Source organism: Quercus suber, unplaced genomic scaffold (genome assembly GCF_002906115.3).
Source record: "Quercus suber isolate HL8 unplaced genomic scaffold, Cork oak 2.0 scaffold_13, whole genome shotgun sequence".
Classification (NCBI taxonomy): domain Eukaryota; kingdom Viridiplantae; phylum Streptophyta; class Magnoliopsida; order Fagales; family Fagaceae; genus Quercus; species Quercus suber.
Window position 1 is genome coordinate 373,550 of NW_027069478.1, and position 17,534 is coordinate 391,083.

General features: G+C 34.1%; 1 protein-coding gene across 1 annotated transcript; it reads left to right on the plus strand.

Annotated features, from left to right (window-relative positions):
* Window positions 1-9,246: 9,246 nt before the first annotated feature.
* LOC111998129 (syntaxin-22) lies at window positions 9,247-16,676 on the plus strand. Its single transcript, XM_024030231.2, has 7 exons — window positions 9,247-9,756; window positions 11,561-11,654; window positions 11,960-12,099; window positions 13,342-13,416; window positions 14,951-15,108; window positions 15,232-15,332; window positions 16,290-16,676. The coding sequence occupies exons 1-7, from the start codon at window positions 9,563-9,565 to the stop codon at window positions 16,353-16,355; spliced, it is 828 nt and encodes a 275-aa protein (XP_023885999.1). The 5' UTR covers window positions 9,247-9,562; the 3' UTR covers window positions 16,356-16,676.
* Window positions 16,677-17,534: the final 858 nt, after the last annotated feature.

Below are 17,534 nucleotides of genomic sequence, written 5' to 3' on the forward strand. Positions count from 1 at the left end.
ACCAGAAATCACATAAATTAAGATTTAAATGTTTCTTGAACAAGAACAACAAGAACACAAACTCAGATCTAAGAACACAAAATTAAAATCCAAAAATCACAAACCCAGAAAATAAGAACAAAAAATTAAACTATAGATCCACATCAAATTAAACATGAACACATTATATATTTTGACAAGAACACAAACCCAACAAATTTAAAGCCCAAAAAATTAAATTCAAACCCAGATTCAAACCTAGATTCAAAAATTTAAATCCAAAAAAATTAGCTCAAATACAAATTCATAAATCCCAAAGCCCCCATTTTCTCAAATCCAACCAAATCATCAAAGACCCATAACAGGCCACACCCAAAATCTCCATTGATGAAGACCCAAATTATTGATTCTGCCCCTCCACACCCTCTTCACCGCCTTGAAGTACTTCCCATCGCTTCCCCTAAAAGCCAACTACTTCACCATGCACTCCGCCGCCGCCTTGAAATACGTCGCCTTCAACGACTCTCTGATCTCCACACCATTGTTTCGGTCCATCTCTTCGATCAATTCTAACTCCTGGAGCGTCGTCTCAGTGACCCAAAGATGGAATGAGTGCGGTGACCATGACCGGCCACACCTCCACCCATGACTAGCCTCACTTCCACTATGGTTAGCTCTACACATCGATTCTCAGGTTTGAACTTCCTGGGTTTTTTTTCGTTATTTTCCACCTCCACCTACTTTACCTCCATCATCTCTACCTCCACCTTCAATAGCTTACTCATTGGCTTTACTTTTTGGCTGCATAGGGTTACTGATTTTATAGTTTTAGTGCTACGTGGGCTTATGGCTTACCAATCTCAATTTTAAGGCTGGGTTTGTAGATTTTTGTTGGGTGGCTGGGACATGGTGGTGGTTGGGATTATGGGTTGTGATGGGTGGTTGGCCGGCTATTTTTTTCTTTTTTCCCTTTCCAACACGTGGATTTGTGTGGTCGGTAGAGTGGAGGTGGGTGGTTTTGTTTCAATTTGTTGGTGGTGTGGGAGGTCAGTGGAGTGGGGGTGGGTTGGGTTTTGCCAATTTGTTAGTGGTTGCTTGGGTTTGCTAGGATGTGAGATTTGGAGGCTCAAATTTCATTTTGCTGGGTTTGAATTTAATTTTTTAGGTTTTAAATTTGCTGGGTTTGTGTTCTTGTTCAAATATATAATGTGTTCATGTTTAATTTATCAATTTTACTGTGTTCATGTTCTTATTCAAATATATAATGTGTTCTTGTTTAAATTTGCTGGGTTTTAATATGTTCTTGTTCAAATTTGCTGGGTTTGTGTTCTTGGCATGAATTCTAATTCTGGGTTTCGGCTCTAAGGTTTTAATTTTCTAGGTTTTAAATTTTGTTTTCATGTTTAATTTATTGTTCATGTTTAATTTGATGTGGGTTTATAGTTTAATTTTGTGTTCTTATTTTCTGGGTTTTTGATTTTTGGATTTTAATTTTGTGTTCTTAGATCTGAGTTTGTGTTCCTGTTGTTCTTGTTCAAGACACACTTAGATCTCAATTCATGTGATTTTTGGTTTTTAATTCTGTTTTTAATTTTTTTTATTTAGTTAAAGTTAATAATTTTTTTAAAATTTAGATGTTGACGTGTCATTCTTTAATGCCAAATAACATTGTTTATTATTATTTTAATGGCCACGTCAGCTTCCGTTTACCATATGTGCAATTTCTGTCTCTGATGTAACGGCAGGGACAAAAACGAGACACGTTTTCTAGAATAGGGACTAAAAGCGGTGAAAAAAAAGGTGAGGGACCAAAGTGGGAATTGCGTGAAAATATAGGGACGAAAATAGGTTTTACGCCAAAATTGATTGGTGTCTTGGTCTGATGATAAAAAGTTATCGTCAGGAGCGGACGCCATAGGTTAGAACTCTCTTTAAAATAAATAAATAAACTTGGATGCATGTTGCATGTTTTGTTAAAATATTTATTGTTATTTTATCTAAAAATTCATGTTGCATGTTTTGTTAAAAAAAATTGCTGCAATTTAGTGAAGCTACTTGGCACAACCACAACTTCTAAACCCAAATTTTAATACTAGTATATAATATATGATATAATATGATACTATCAGGCTTTTACTTTTCTCTTTCTCACTCATGATCTCCTTTCTTTTCTTTTTCTTTTTTTTTTTGATGAACACTCACAATCTCCTCATTATCACTAACCTCCATGTTTGTTAATCATGTTTATATTTATCTTTTATTTGTGAAGGCACCACAAAACAAGGGCCAAGTTTCATTCTCATCAATCTCAAGTTTATTTTTCTCTATAAATTTATTTCTAACATTTCATTCAATTTGGGCTTTTCAATGGTTTTTTTTTTTTTTTTTAAGCCAAACTTTAGCAACTATTTGATGGCTTTGGTGGATTTGATGTTAAGGACACATTTGACGGGGTTTGGAATTGAGATTGGCAAAGGCAATCAAGACTCAAACCTTTCATTGTGCAAAATAGATATCTTCCTAAATTCTTGGTAAAAACAATTCAGTATGGAAACTATGTAGTCTTTTTTTCTTTTTCTTTTTTTTTTTCTTTTTTTTTTTTGGAGGAAAGGAAACTATGTAGTCAGTGCAGCAGATTTACACTATGTATGATGCCTACTTGATTATGCTATTGCTACTTTGGAATATGTTGATTACTCAAAATAATTCAAATTCTTAATTCAATGATTACGTAATTGCTATTCCTTTGGAGATCAATTAAAAATATTGGAATCCATTTTGTTATTTCCTTATGCATCTTCGATTGTTTTTTTTTTTTTTTTTTTTTTTTTTTTTTTTTTTTTTTTTTTTTTTTTTTTTTTTTTAAGTTGTTGGCAGGAAGATGTGGGGTTCACTATCTTTTGGACATCGTCACAATTTTCTTTTCTGAAATGAAAGAGAATGGTTTCCAACAAAATTTGTTTAGTCATGCTCATAGTTTAAGGCACGAACTTTCGAAAATTTGACGATTTTTAATTTATGTGCTTACTTCTAATTTTTGTATTAACTTGGTTATGGACTCATGGTCTTTGTGGAAGTCATTTAATCTGCAAAATATGTGAATGTTTCATAGTTTCCAAAGAAGAGTTTAAATTCTTATATAAATCAAAATAATTTCTATTTCTAATAATTTTCCATTGTAGGTGTTATTTGTCCTACTAGTATATCCTTAATGTGGAACTCAACACACATACATGTAAAACACACTCATACAATTCAATCTAATAATTTAGGGTATCAGAGTCCCCTTCTTGAGTTTTTTGTTACATATAGCCATATAGGAAATACAATAAAATACATTTCTTATTTTTACTTTTTAACTTTAAGTATCCTATTTTTATGGACTAAATTGTCCTTGGTTAAGTAGTAATATTCTTCTTCTTTTTTTGAGAACGCAACGATACTTCATTCATTGAAACTGAAGGGAATCATGGTACAAAGCCTTCAAGGCTGGTGGTGGAGAGTCCTCCAGCCAGATTACATCATCAGTTATAATTTTTGCATAAGAGCATCCACATTAGTGGAGTTATAATTTTAGCTATTTGGCACCACAAAAAACTATTTTATCTATTTTACCTTGTCACTTTACAAAACATCCAATATCAGTGGTTTTATTTTAGCTTTCAATACAATAAAATAATATATCTACTACAATAAAATAATATACATCCTCTACAATAAACAACAATCACAACCACCGCAATTACAACCGCCCCGCCACCGCCACCGCCACCACCTCTGCCTCTGCCAATATCACATGCATATATAGAAACAACAAAATATAAACCTCGCTGCACACAGAAAATTCTCAAACAAACATTTACAAGATAAAAAAATAATAAGCGTAACAATCCATATGTTTACAATATTTTCCTCAATTCAATCTCAAGCTGATTAGAAAATGAAGGAAAAATACCATTTGACCGAGCAAAACCCAATTTCAATTAACAATCAAATTATTAATATATCCTTTGTTTTCTCAGTAACCAAACAAAAGGGTTGCATGACCCCAACCCAAATCCCTAATCTTTTTCCTCAACCCAAACCATCAAAAATCACCAATCACAAACGAAACTTCAAAAAATTTAGAATCTTTTCAATAACCCCAAAGCAAAATCAACAACAACATAAACAAACACACACAAAGACGGCGATAGGGTGTGATGGCTGATTAAACAGAAAGCTTTAGTGAGGATGATGGATGAACGGAGTTGGGCTTCGAAGATGGGTAAGGAGGATGATGAATCAAGTCAGTGATGATGAATCGGGTCGGCGGTAAGGATGATGGATGAATGGAGTTGGGCTTCGAAGATGGGTGAAGAGGATGATAAATTGGGTCAGTAATGGTGCGTGAGCTTCGGTGGTGGCGGTGAGGAGGATGATGAATTGATGAGGATGATGGATGAGGAGGATGATGGATGAATCAGAGGTGAGAGTTTGAGGAGGATGAGAGAGAAGTGAGAGTTCTATTTTTGAGAAAGAGAGAATAAGTGTGAAACGGCAGAGGAATAAAAGAAATAGAAAAAAGAAAGAAATAAATATTGTTTTAATGAGAGTGGGAATAAAAAATAATATTTGAGTTTAGCTTTGAGCTACAGTGCATAGCCATAAATAGCTCTGCATTGTTGCAAAAAGCTAAAAAGTTTTATCTATGGTACCACCACTACAACATGCTTTTTAAGTATTGCTGGTGCTAAAAATAGTAATATAGCTATAACGCGCTAAAGTATGGGCAACAAAATTTGCATCCCATTTCACCCATGTCACCTCTACCAGTTTAAACCAGCTACAAGGGATTAAATGTCTGCAATGACATGGCCTAGCCGAGATTGGTTTGTGTCACTAGATCAAATGGAGTTCAACGCCTATGCACTATCACCTTCAATCATCAATTCAGAAAAGCCAATGTCAATGGCAAACTACAGAGCTCTGCAACATGCTAAGACTTCAGCTTCCACACTCTTGTACCTAAGGACCTTTAGCAGACATTGCTCCCATAACTTCTCCCTTCTTATTTCGAATGATAGCTCTCATATCTAAGCACCTCAAGTCTGAGAAAATGGCCGCATCAAAATTAAGTTTGAACTTAGAATTTGGTGGTGGGCACCATCTGCTCTTAGTACCAGTTCTGCTAACAATAGCTTGCTACTTTTGAGCTTGATGAAATTCTACTAGATAATCAGAGGCTCGTTTATTCAGTTGAGTTGGTTCCTAAAACTTTCCCTCATGGGTGATCATGTTCCGTTGGTTCCAGATGAGCCAGGCTTGGACTAGAAACAGCTCAAAATCTTCCATTGACAGGCAATCCAGTAACTCTTCAAACAGTTGGACCGAATCACATTGGGCACCAACAAATTTTTGCAGACTCACAAAACTGTTTGCCCAAACATCCTGTGCCACTCCACACTCCCATAAAGCATGAATTCCAGTTTCTGGTGCAATCCTGCATAGTTCATAGGTGTTGTCTACCATAATCTTACGCTGGACTAAATTATCCCGAGTTGGAAGAATGTTTTGGCACACCCTCCAACCAAAGACTTTAATTTTATTTGGTACCTTAAACTTCCATAGCTATGCCCAAACCTTATTTCCACTTGGCCCTCTGGAACTTTCTGCCCAGTCTGCATCTCTTAGAACTTGTGTTGCCACATGATAGCCTGACTTCACTGAGTACATACCATTGGTCGTATGTAGCCACATCACAGGGTCCATGATTTGCCTCCTACTTAATGGTATATGCAAAATTGCCTCTACATCATCCTTATGGAACTTTGCCATGATAACCTCTTTATTCCAGCACCTTGATTCGGGGTCCATGAGATCAGAAACTCTCCATTCCCATTCTTCCTTAACAGGGTGGAATAGGATCTTTTTTGTAGGATGGTTGGGAATCCAATTATCCGTCATGACATGTATTGACGCCCTATCTCCCACCCTCAAGCAGCTTCCACTTTTTAAAACTGGCTGAGCAGTGGTGATTCTCTTCTATACAAATGAGCTATTCAGAGAATTAACAGCTTTCTGGAAATTACAACGTGGGAAATATCGAGCTTTTAGGCACTAGTGCACTAAGGACCCTTTGTTTTGTAATAATCTCCACCCTTGTTTAGTTAGCATGGCAAGGTTGAAGGACTTCAAGTCCTGGAAACCCATGCCTCCAACCTTCTTGGATTGAGTTAGCATACGCCACCTCTTCTAATCAGGGGCGGAGCCACCTTATGCATTGGGAGGGCCATGGCCCCTCCAAATTTTTTTAAAACTTCTCTAATTATAGGTAAAACTAGGCTAGAATCATTTTGAGTAAAGAGTTGGCCCCCACAAGATTGAAAGATTGGCCCCCTCCTCCAACACATCACTCATAAAATTCTTCCCACCCCAAATCCTAACTGTGCAATCATAAAAATTAACTCATTTTGTCTTTTCCATTCTTCTCTAAAGCATGATAGCCACATCCATATTTTTTTAGTTTTTAGTTATTCAATTTTTGTGAAGGGATAAAATTGAGATGTAGTACATCATATTACCTTATTTGAAAGTTCAAAAAGTGTATAAAACACCTTTGAACGTTTAGACCCCAAATAACAAAAATACCAATTCAAGCTTTATATCAAACAATTTATGTGCGGAATATGATAACAAGCTTATAACTGAATTGATAGAGCAATCTAAGCCAAATATAAACACATCTACAGCAGTAAATATAAGGCAAAGATAAAGGGAAAGAAGATGCAAACACACGGACAACACACGATGTGTTATCGAAGAGGAAACCGAAGTCCTCGACGTAAAACCTCTCTGCCGCCCTCCAAGCGGTCAAATAATCCACTAAAGAATGTAGTTGGGATACATGAACAGCAGAAGACCCTCCAAGCCTAATCTACCCAAGTACCTAAGCCCTTCAAGCTTCTTGCTCCAACGAGGTTACGCCGAACCTATTTCTTCTCTAGCTTCCCGGATTCCGCTACTTGACCATAGCATTAACCAATGTATATTGGTTCCTTTCCAAACTGCTTCCCAAAGCACCAAATGGACCTTCTCACAGACGTGGGTGTGGTGAGACAAGGGTTTGGTAAATGACCTCTCAAGGGTATGACAATGGAGAGAGCGCGACCCTTCAGCTTCCCAGTGTGCCTCTCATGTGACTGCCTTTCGCGGCTTGCCAGTTGCGAACCACCCGCGAGTCCTAGTCGCGAGACTCTGTTTTTCTTGCACACTCTTGAGCTTTTCTTCACATCTTCTCACACACTACCCTTACAATTTTCCCACCTAAATACAGGGTTACTAAGTGCTAAATTACAAGCAAATTGGTCACGGAATAAAGCCAATTAGATGGTTGATTAAATTCAACCTTACATTATTAAAATTATATGTACTGAATTTAATTGTCCTTACAAATAATAACATTATTTGTATTTCATTGGTCATGTTAAACATGTGCTTGAATTTAATTGAAGAACCTAAGTATTACACTTAGGATATTGTACTTAAGTTTTGCATTTTCTCAAAACTATTACAATATCCCTTTGCACTTAAAAACCACTGAAAAGACTCTCGTCATCACTGGTGCTCTCTCTTCAATTACTCTTCATTAACTCTTCCATGGGATGCTCTCACATAATCACATTTTCATTAGTTTCTCACTCTTTCTTAACAAAGAGTTTTCTTATTTAAAGCTAAGCAAATATTGAGAAATACCAACTTCTTCTTTTTCTTCTTCTTCTGCAGTTTTGTTGTATACTTATATTTGATTTCTATGAATGTTGTGGACTTATAGTTTTTCAAAAGAATGGGAGAAACTCAAGAAAAAAAGACTTATGCTCAATTGGGCGATTAACTTGTTAGTATTTTGATATTTGAGTGCTATAGAATTACACCAACAAAAAAAATTCTATCAATGATCTTGTGTTATAAATATACTGTACTTTGAGTTTTTCGTTAAATTGCAAATCAAAATGATAATTTTACCTAGACCCCCCCCCCAAGCAAAAATTCCTGACTACGCCCTTACTTCTAATGGATTTTCCTCTCCCCGCCAACTTGACCCCACTAGAATCTTGCACACACTGCATTAAGCTCGTCACAAAGCTTTGTCGACAACTGGAAAACACCCATTGTATATATGTGGGGATAGATTGGGCCACAACCTTAATTAGCACCTCTTTCTCAACTTTTGATAGCAGTGATATTCTTTAGTTTGTCTTTAGCTTATTGATTAAGTCTTTATCTTATCTTATCATTGAATTGAAATATTTGATTAGCAAAAACTAGATATGCTTAATTAGGTACATTAAGACAAAATACGTATTTTATTGTAGGGTAAATTATATATTTACTTCTCAAGCTTTGTCCCATGTTTCAAAAATAGTGAGGAACTTTTGATACAAACTTAAAGTATATAAGATAAAGGACTAATTTTAAATATGGGACAAAAGTTGAGTACAAGGGTCTATTTGAGATCCACTTATTTTGTTGAAATTAAAATTTTTTTGCTGAGAGTACTGTAGATACAGGTAAAAGTTAACTGAAATAATACAGTAAGACTCATAAATAGTACCAAAAAGTGCAATGAGACCCATAAATAGTAGTAAAAATAAACTAAATAATAAAATAAGCTGGCTTTTTAAGATGGAGTCAAACGTACTCTAAATATGTAATTAAATTGAAATAAAATATTTCTAATAAAAACTTATAAATTAATGCAAAATTAATATAATTGGTGTCAATTAAATAAGACAATAATATAAATATTTTATAAAAAAAAAGTATTTGAATTACACTTTTTACAATAAAAAATTGTAGTTATTCTATCCTAACACAACTCTTAACTTATCGGGAAGGAAATAAGGGCGCTGATGCGCTGGCTAGAAGGGTTGCCATTATGTCGGAGAGCTTCTTTTTTTTTTGGTAAACATGTCGGAGAGCTTTGCTGTCTTTACATTTCCTCCGAGCCCTGATATTTTGCCTATTGTAAATCTCGATGCTTCAGATATATATTATGAGAGACTCATGAATGCCGACCTTGCACCTGTGGCGAGGCAGTGAAAGTGCTTTGTTGTTTTGTTGTTTGTTTTCAATGAAAGTCCCTTTTAACCAAAAATAAAATAAATATTGGATTAAAAGAGGGAAACGATGAAATTGAAAGGACAAAAAGCAAAAAGGAAAGGAAAGAGCTAGATGTGTTCGCTTGCGCCTTGTTAAACAGTCGTCCGGGCCCCACAGGAAATTTCCTTCCTAGTTTGACTTTTTACAAACTACAATACAAACTACAAAGAGAAGAGCTTCAACTTCAATTCAACTCTAAGACCCAATAACTCAAAAGACACAAACTTTGAAATCTTCAAAGTCACAATTTCTTGTTTTTGCTTTGCCTCTTCTTCCTTAAACACAACTCCACCAATAATATATATCCCCACCAAACTTCTCCTTCCAACACAAAAACATTTGTAACTTGTTTTTCAGACTTAGATTTTTTTTTTTTGTTTTTTGTTTTTGGGTTTTGGATAATAAGTAGTATAAACTTGTTCAATTCCTGTGTTTCGAAAAAATGAGCTTTCAAGATCTTGAAGCTGGCAGACCACTAAGACAACAACGACAACGTCAACAACAACAACTGCTTCAAGACCCATCTCAGGCTTTGGCTTCTGGAATTTTCCAAATCAACACAGCCGTGTCTTCCTTCTCTCGCCTTGTCAATTCTCTTGGCACTCCCAAAGACACCCTCGAACTCCGTGACAAACTGTCAGTCTTTTTTTCTTCTTCTTCTTTTCCTTAAACTTGTACGGCTTTATGGTTTTTTTTTTTTTTTTTTTTAAATTAAAAATTTCTGGGTTTTTGTTTTTGTGGAATTTAACAATTGAAAGTTGGTTTGATTTTTTTTTTTTTTTCTGGGATTTGTTAGTTTGGTTATAATGTTATGTATGTGTATTGGGTAGAAGAATCAGTCAACTAATCAAATTCTTGCGTGACTAGTAGGTCCCACATGCTACCGCTTGCATTTTATTGAGGATCCATTTAAGTCCATACATTTGTGCTATAAGTGTTTGTAAATTGTGCTGTAATTGCTTGTGCCTTTTCTTGCCTCTTTTCATGAACTCCCAAAAATTTGGAGAATTTGGGCTTTTATTAGGGGAAAAAAGAGCTTTATAATTTACTGTTCATATTTTATGAATTCAGAGTTTTAAAGATTTTAAGAGCTTTTTAGATAAAACTATATTGCAAAAACTCTACTTACAGTATTGGTTAATGGGCATTAAGTTGCTTATTAGCCAATGCAACACAACATGTAGCTTATTAGTTGATGCACTTACTGTCTGTATGGTTGTGGCTTCCAAGGACACATAATTGAATTTAATCGGTAAATCTAAGATTATGTATTGTATTTTATGTTTAGAATCTTTTATTCTTGAATAAGAAATTTGGGGTTTGAATCCTATCTACACAAAAAACCAATTGGTGTCTTGGCTTGATGATAAAAAAATTAAAAAAAAAAAAAAAATCATCATAAAGCAGATGGCATTGGTTTAAATTCTATCTAATCTAAAAAGAAAAGAAAAGAAAAAAAAAAGCAAATTAAAGAAGCTTGTAAGAAGTACTTGTACATTGTGCTGTAAATGCTTGCACCCTTTTATAGACTTGTAACTTTGAAGGACACCCTATAACAAGCTGTGGGTGTTTTACTTTTTCTTGTAGGCTTTTGTTTAAGAAATATTTACCATGTTTAGCACTATTTTTGGGAGTTCATAAAGGAATGCAATGTGAGAATAAATGTTAAATAAACAAAAAACTACATAATTTACACTAAATGAATAACATTTGTATTTTAAAAATCCGCATTGGATTATTTATTTTTCCCCTATTTATCAAAAAAATTATCTATTCTTCCCCTTTTTGAGAGGAATTGCAACTATTTAAATGTTGATGGTTGTGTAAAACAAGTTTAAACTACGTAGTAAGGAGTTGTGTAACGAGCACTTATAAAAAAAAGAGTTGTGTAACAAGTTTTGTAGGGTTGTTGCTTGTAATTAGTGTGTTTGACTGTACTTGTCCCTAATGTATTCTTCTTGCATACTTGGGTGACTCTTTTTTGACAGTTTAATAAAATTTTCATTATTGAAAAAAAAGAAAAAAAAGGTTTTGTAGGGTTGTCTTTGTATCTTTAAAAAATACCTTAATTTCCATTTTGACCCTTTTTTGTTTAATTACTCCTCTAATTCCAATTTCAATCTTTTCCTATTATTAGTTTTAAGTGGTTGGCTTTTTCTTTTTTCTTTTTGGTTATTTTATGGATGGAAGATATGATGCTAATAAAGCATATGAATTTGCATTTTCAACTACTCACCTTTAATGTTTTTGCAATTTTTCACTAGAACAATAAATATTTTTGAAATCTTGTACAAATAACAACAATTTTATTTTTTCACATTCTAAATATTTAATTTGGTTAATCTTTAGGTAATGATATAAGGAAAAGATTGTTGCACGCATCAATCAATCTTGTTCTTGTTTGTCACTGTTATTTAAATTGGATTGACTGTACTGGCAGGCACAAGTCAAGGTTACACATTGGGCAGTTGGTAAAAGATACTTCAGCTAAACTTAAGCAGGCTAGCGAGGCTGATCAGCATTTGGAAGTTAGTGTAAGTTCATACCCAACATAATTTCTAAGTTAACATTTCATCATTGGAGAAATCGCTCTCTCTTGTTGTTGTTCTCTTGGCTCACTTACCCATGCTCCCCCTTCCTTCCTTTCTTACTGTATTTAAAAAATTGATCTTGCATTGTTTCTAGAGTTTATTTTACCTTCCCTCCAATATACATTTCTGGTTATTTAGGACAGGGTAATTAATTATTTTTCTAGTTTTTGTTTCTTTTGTTTTGGGGTGGGATGGAGGGGGTTCAGTTTTATATTCTTATGCCTTGACATTTACTCATTAAACTCCAGCCTGCCAAGAAGATTGCTGATGCTAAGCTTGCAAAAGATTTCCAGTCAGTTCTTAAGGAATTTCAGAAGGCACAAAGGCTTGCAGCTGAGAGGGAAACAACATATGCTCCATTTGTTCCCAAAGAAATTCTTCCATCCAGGTAGATTTTTCTTGACAACTTGATTATTTCAAAATTTCGTATGTCACTTCCTTGGCCTGTCTGGTCTAAAGTTCCAGGATGTGGATATTGGTGCATTTGAGGTAACTGCTTATTCCTGATAGGAAGTGAAACTTGTTGGATATGTTTCAAAAAGAAATCAAAGACACCTTAGAGATTGGAAACTATGACCATGAAAAATGGATTGGTTTGGCACAGCACAAAAATGTTAATGTTCTCTTTTTTTTAAGGCCATAAGAGTAAATAGAAATTGTTAATGTCGTCAAAGAGACCGGCATTTTTATACTTCAATTTATTCTTATAGAAGGCTTGAAGGAGAATTAGGATTCTAAATTCTGTTGAAAATTGGATGAGGTTTTTTAAGATTGGGAGAGTTGAAAAGGGAAGTTTAATATATATGTCTGTTCCCTTCTCTCTGGGTTGTATATATTTTGTCACTAGTTTAGTCTGGAAAGTTCACCTTCATAGACTAAAAGTTTACCCTCTTTAGGGGAAATTCTACACAACTGAATGTCTCCTTACTGTGTATGTATGTTACTCCGTCTCATTTCGTAAATCCTCTATTGCTTTTTGGAATGTCTCAAAATTTGCATCCTCTTTCTAAAAAAGAATATTTGCTAGTTTATGGAATTCCTATAATATCTTTATTTTTTTAAAAATAAAAATGATAATAATCCATTTAGAAATGAAAAAGAGTGTAAATTAGGAAGTAGCTTTCACTAAATGTTTTTTAACCTCAAAAAGGTTGTTCCCATCCTGCACCTAGAAAGTCAATATATATTTTGGGGGCTGAAAATTTGTCATGGTAATTGGTGAACCAATCATTTACCAATTCTGACAATAGTATGATGTTTTTAATTGATCTCACATGGATTTTCTATAATTTGGACTTGCACATTTCATTTGTAATGTTGGTGATGTTATACATAGCCTCACTGCCAGTATCACCAGTACAGAACAATTCACCTAATATTCGATATATATTGGGTTGCACTGTGCAATGTTAAAATTCCACCTTATCCATAAGGATGTCAATTCATTCCCAGTCCAAATAGAGATGGATGGACTAAAACGTTCCGGTGTCAGTGATGCTTGACTAAGTATTTGGTCTCACATGCACACTTATACATCTGTGCATGCATGCATAAAGACATGCATACATTAGCATTTAACTTCGGTCAAATAAATAACTGGCATGCCTTAACTTTGTCAATCATTATGCAGTTATGATGCCCATGAGCTGGAAATAAGTTCATCCAGGACTTCTGAACAGCAAGTTCTTCTTCTGGAATCCAAAAGGTTAGCATTGCTTCCTACAGTATGTTTCTAATATTGTTCTATATTCATAACTTGGTAATTTTTCTGCCTTAGGATAATTTATTTCATTTTATTATAATGTCTTGTGAGTAAAATAAATTTCTGTCAGTTATTAACCTTTCTTTGTGTTTTTTAGTCTAGTGTTAATTGAACTTCTAGTGAGGAAAAAATGTGTTCTTCCCAGTATCCTCTTCCCCTTCTTCTGGTGGGGGGCAAGCCATACTTACATAAAGAAAATGGGACATATAAAACAGTTTCTTTGTGTCAAGTGCAGACATTTTCTTTAGGATTATTGCTAAAGGAGAATCAATGGATGGTTTGTAGCTTGGAGATCCTTAAGGATTTGTTTTCATCCTTTCGAAACCATGACCTTTGCCTGTCAGCTTTATATTGCTGGTTTTGAGTATACCAGACATTCCCTCAAACCAGATAACTCTAACTAATTATAGGGATAGCCTGACTTAAAAGGGACGAATCCAGCCAGTCAAGTTTTCAATGCTGCCTGTATCATTCTCTTTTTTTTTTTTGATAGGTAATATAACTTTTATTCAAAAATACTGAGCACCATGTTCACAATGGTGAACATTCTGATCAGGAATGAGGCCCTGGGGCTTCCACTTTGTGGATACATTCATTCCACCTGAGCTTAACCATTCAAACTGCCTGAGCTTTTCAAATCAGGCCCAAAAGGGCCTTTGAGTGAAGGCCTGGTTAGCTAACAAGAAACCTAAACACATCATCCTGTGAAACAGAAGAAGCCCTAGTAATCAATTTTGGCATTTCACTATTGAACGCATGACATAGGAGATAGGACAGACTTATAAATCTGTCTATGATTGCTCAATTTGGCTAGGGTTGGGAAAAGTTACAATTTCAGGATTTTGAATGGTGGAGGAAAAGCTTTAGGATTTGTAAATTGATTTAAATTGAATGGTATAAGATTAAAAAGTAAGACTGAACTTGAAGAAAATAGGTCTCTAGAAACTTAATGGTTTCAGTTTCAACCAACCTGAAGTTGATAATTAACATCATTTAATTAATACCTTTACTGATACTAATAATAATGCAAACCTTGTGTTGGAAATTGTACTGGCTTTATTCTGGAACTTATGCATGAATGTAATGCTTGTAACTTCTTTCTATAATTAGGTGCGATGAAGCACCATGCAATGGGTAAACTTAAGTTGTGTGAAAGTACTCTTATATGTTGAGGACCTAACAACAGAAACAGAAGAGGGGAGAGAGGGGACCCCCCAAAAAAAAAAAAAACCCACCCAAAAAGGAAAAAAACAGACAGCACCTATTTCAAATGACATTTTTGAACAAATACATGACAATATTCAAAGTTTTTATGTGTAGTATGTTTCTTCCATACTGTATATGTAATATAATTTTGCTACCTTTGTTTTAATCAAAATATAAGTTTGCTGCCCAAGTGTTTGAAATTTCTCTTCCCATTTTGCAATTAGAATCTATGTTTATATTGCAACCTAAGTTTCTATTACATTATGTGCAGACAAGACGTCATACTGTTTGATAATGAGATTGTATTTAATGAAGCCATTATTGAAGAAAGAGAGCAGGGGATCAAAGAAATTCAGCACCAGATAAGTGAGGTAAATGAGATTTTTAAGGATCTAGCTGTGCTGGTTCATGAGCAAGGAGTTATGATTGGTAAGCCCTGTGTTATTAATAATCATTACCATTTTTTTTTTTTAAGTTTTCTTGCATTTTTTGTTAAAATTTTTGCATATTCTATAAGGACAATGTCAATTATGTGTTCCTTTATCTTCTCAGATGACATTAGCTCTAACATTGAAAGCTCTCATACTGCAACTACACAAGCTAGTTCACAACTTCATAAAGCATCCAAAAGCCAAAAATCTAGTTCATCTCTGGTAAACTTTGATTAATGTGGTTCTCTTTTGTTTCAATTTTTCTTTGTCTTTTAATTCTTATGTAGAGAGAAAAAAAAAAAAAAGATCTTAGATAGAGAAAATAAGTAGATGCCTAGATCATTAGCACCCAGGTTTTTGCTCTGCTGTGATTGGAATTGTTATAATTGAAAATTGATCTTGAACCAAGCAGTTGCTTAAATTCAGTTGACAATACTACACATACTCAATATCTGGAATGGCAATGAGGCTCTAAATGTTAGCTTGGTAGACATGATTCTTGTTGTATTGACGGCTTAACTAGATGATGGTTAGAGGAATCCTCTAGTATCTACAGTTATGTTGCTTTGACCCTTTTTTTCCTTTTCGTTTTCTTCTTTTTTGAATCTTTTTTGGTTGTTGCCTCTGTAAATAACTTGTATTGATACACCATTTCCATTCATGTTGTCTTTGGGCCAACATGGTGGCTTTGAGATGTGGCCTAGAATATGTCCATTTAATGTTATATTTAGACTCTTTTTTTTATTCCACTCTCTACCCATAAGACACTTCTTAATCCCATATACTGAAATGATAATATGGTGGATTGCACCTGGGACCTCAGGCTTGACATCATTTTCCAGACCAATGAGCCCACCACTTAATTACCCTTGTGAATTTGTTATATTTAGATATGATAACACTATTTGGCATTTGGTTTTGTGTAACTTGAACCTCAGGTGGAAGCAACCCATCTAAGCCTTGTATTTTAATAACTGGTTCAACTGATTCTTATTTAACAAATTAACAGTGTTAGGAGCCAAGTTATAATTTGTGCTACATGTTCTTATTTAAATCTCCTTTTTCCATTTCTAGCAATCGTAATATCACTAATGCATAATATGCTCCAGAATTATTTAAAATTTCATTCTGACAATATCATTAATCGTTTTCCCTCTTTTTATTTTATTTTATATGCAGCTGTGTTTGCTCTTGGTGATCTTTGGAATCATTATGATCATTGTCATCATAGTGGTTGTAGCTTGAGCAACAAATCAATTGCTTTATTTTAAGTTTAATTTTGAGGCATGGTCTACCTGCGATGTCTCTGATGGTGTTCCTTAGGAAGTGGTCCTCCCCCCAACTTGTGCTGCTCTTATCGACTCCAATTACACACAGTTCCCATCCTTTCAGTAAAATAATGAAGCCCAATAATGTACAGTTCATTTATTTGGAGCTGACATCGTCTTAACTATTTTCTTTTTTTAAGGAAAAAAAAAAAAAAAAAAAGACAACCTCTTTTAGAGCAAAATTATGTATGAAATTTATATATATCTAAAAGCTAAAACATAGTATTTATTGTTGTGATGCTCTTGTTGAACCACATTAGCGGACAAATCATCACTCCCACTAACTTTTTTTTTTTTTTTCTTTTCCTTCTTTTTGCAAATTAACATTTTCCCAATCACATTAAAAAATTAAAAAAAATAATAAAAAAAAAACAAAAAAAACTCTATCTCCTAATTAACGTTTCCTAACTCTTTTACTTTCTATTTATTATTCCATCAAGCCCAATTTGATAATAATCCAAACTTCCTTCAACTTTATGACTCTCCCTCTCCCTAGTCAAGTAGTTATGAAAATTGTTCAATTGCCACTCTATTAGAATTTTCAAATAAATTTTTTTTTTTTAAAAAAAAACTACTAATTTGTGTCCATATATAATTGCAATTGCTCTATTTCACTCCTGCAAACTCTCTCTCTCTCTCTCTCTCATATTTTTCAAGTTTTTTTAATTAATTTTGTTAGTGATGTATCATCGGAGATCTCAGGCACCAACAATATTGGTTCCCATAAACCAACCAAAAAAATCTCAACGTCATGGTGAAGAATACATTAAAAGAATTGCAATGGGGTCTTACTACTATAGTTTATGTGGTTGTTAATCATTAATGATTTTTTTTTTCTTCCACTGATGTTATACCTCTTACGCAAATTTGTGTGGCATTCTCCATTATGGATAAATGATTATCTTTGTAAATGCGTAGCATAAATCAATTCTAGTGTATGTACATATTAGTTGTGACATGAATATATATGCATAACTTAGTACAAGATATGTTATTTTTCTTTTTTTGTATTGTAACAAATTTAGATATTATTATGGGATGCCTTTGTTGTAAGACATTTTGCCAAAATTATAGAATTTGATGTCAATGGAAAGAA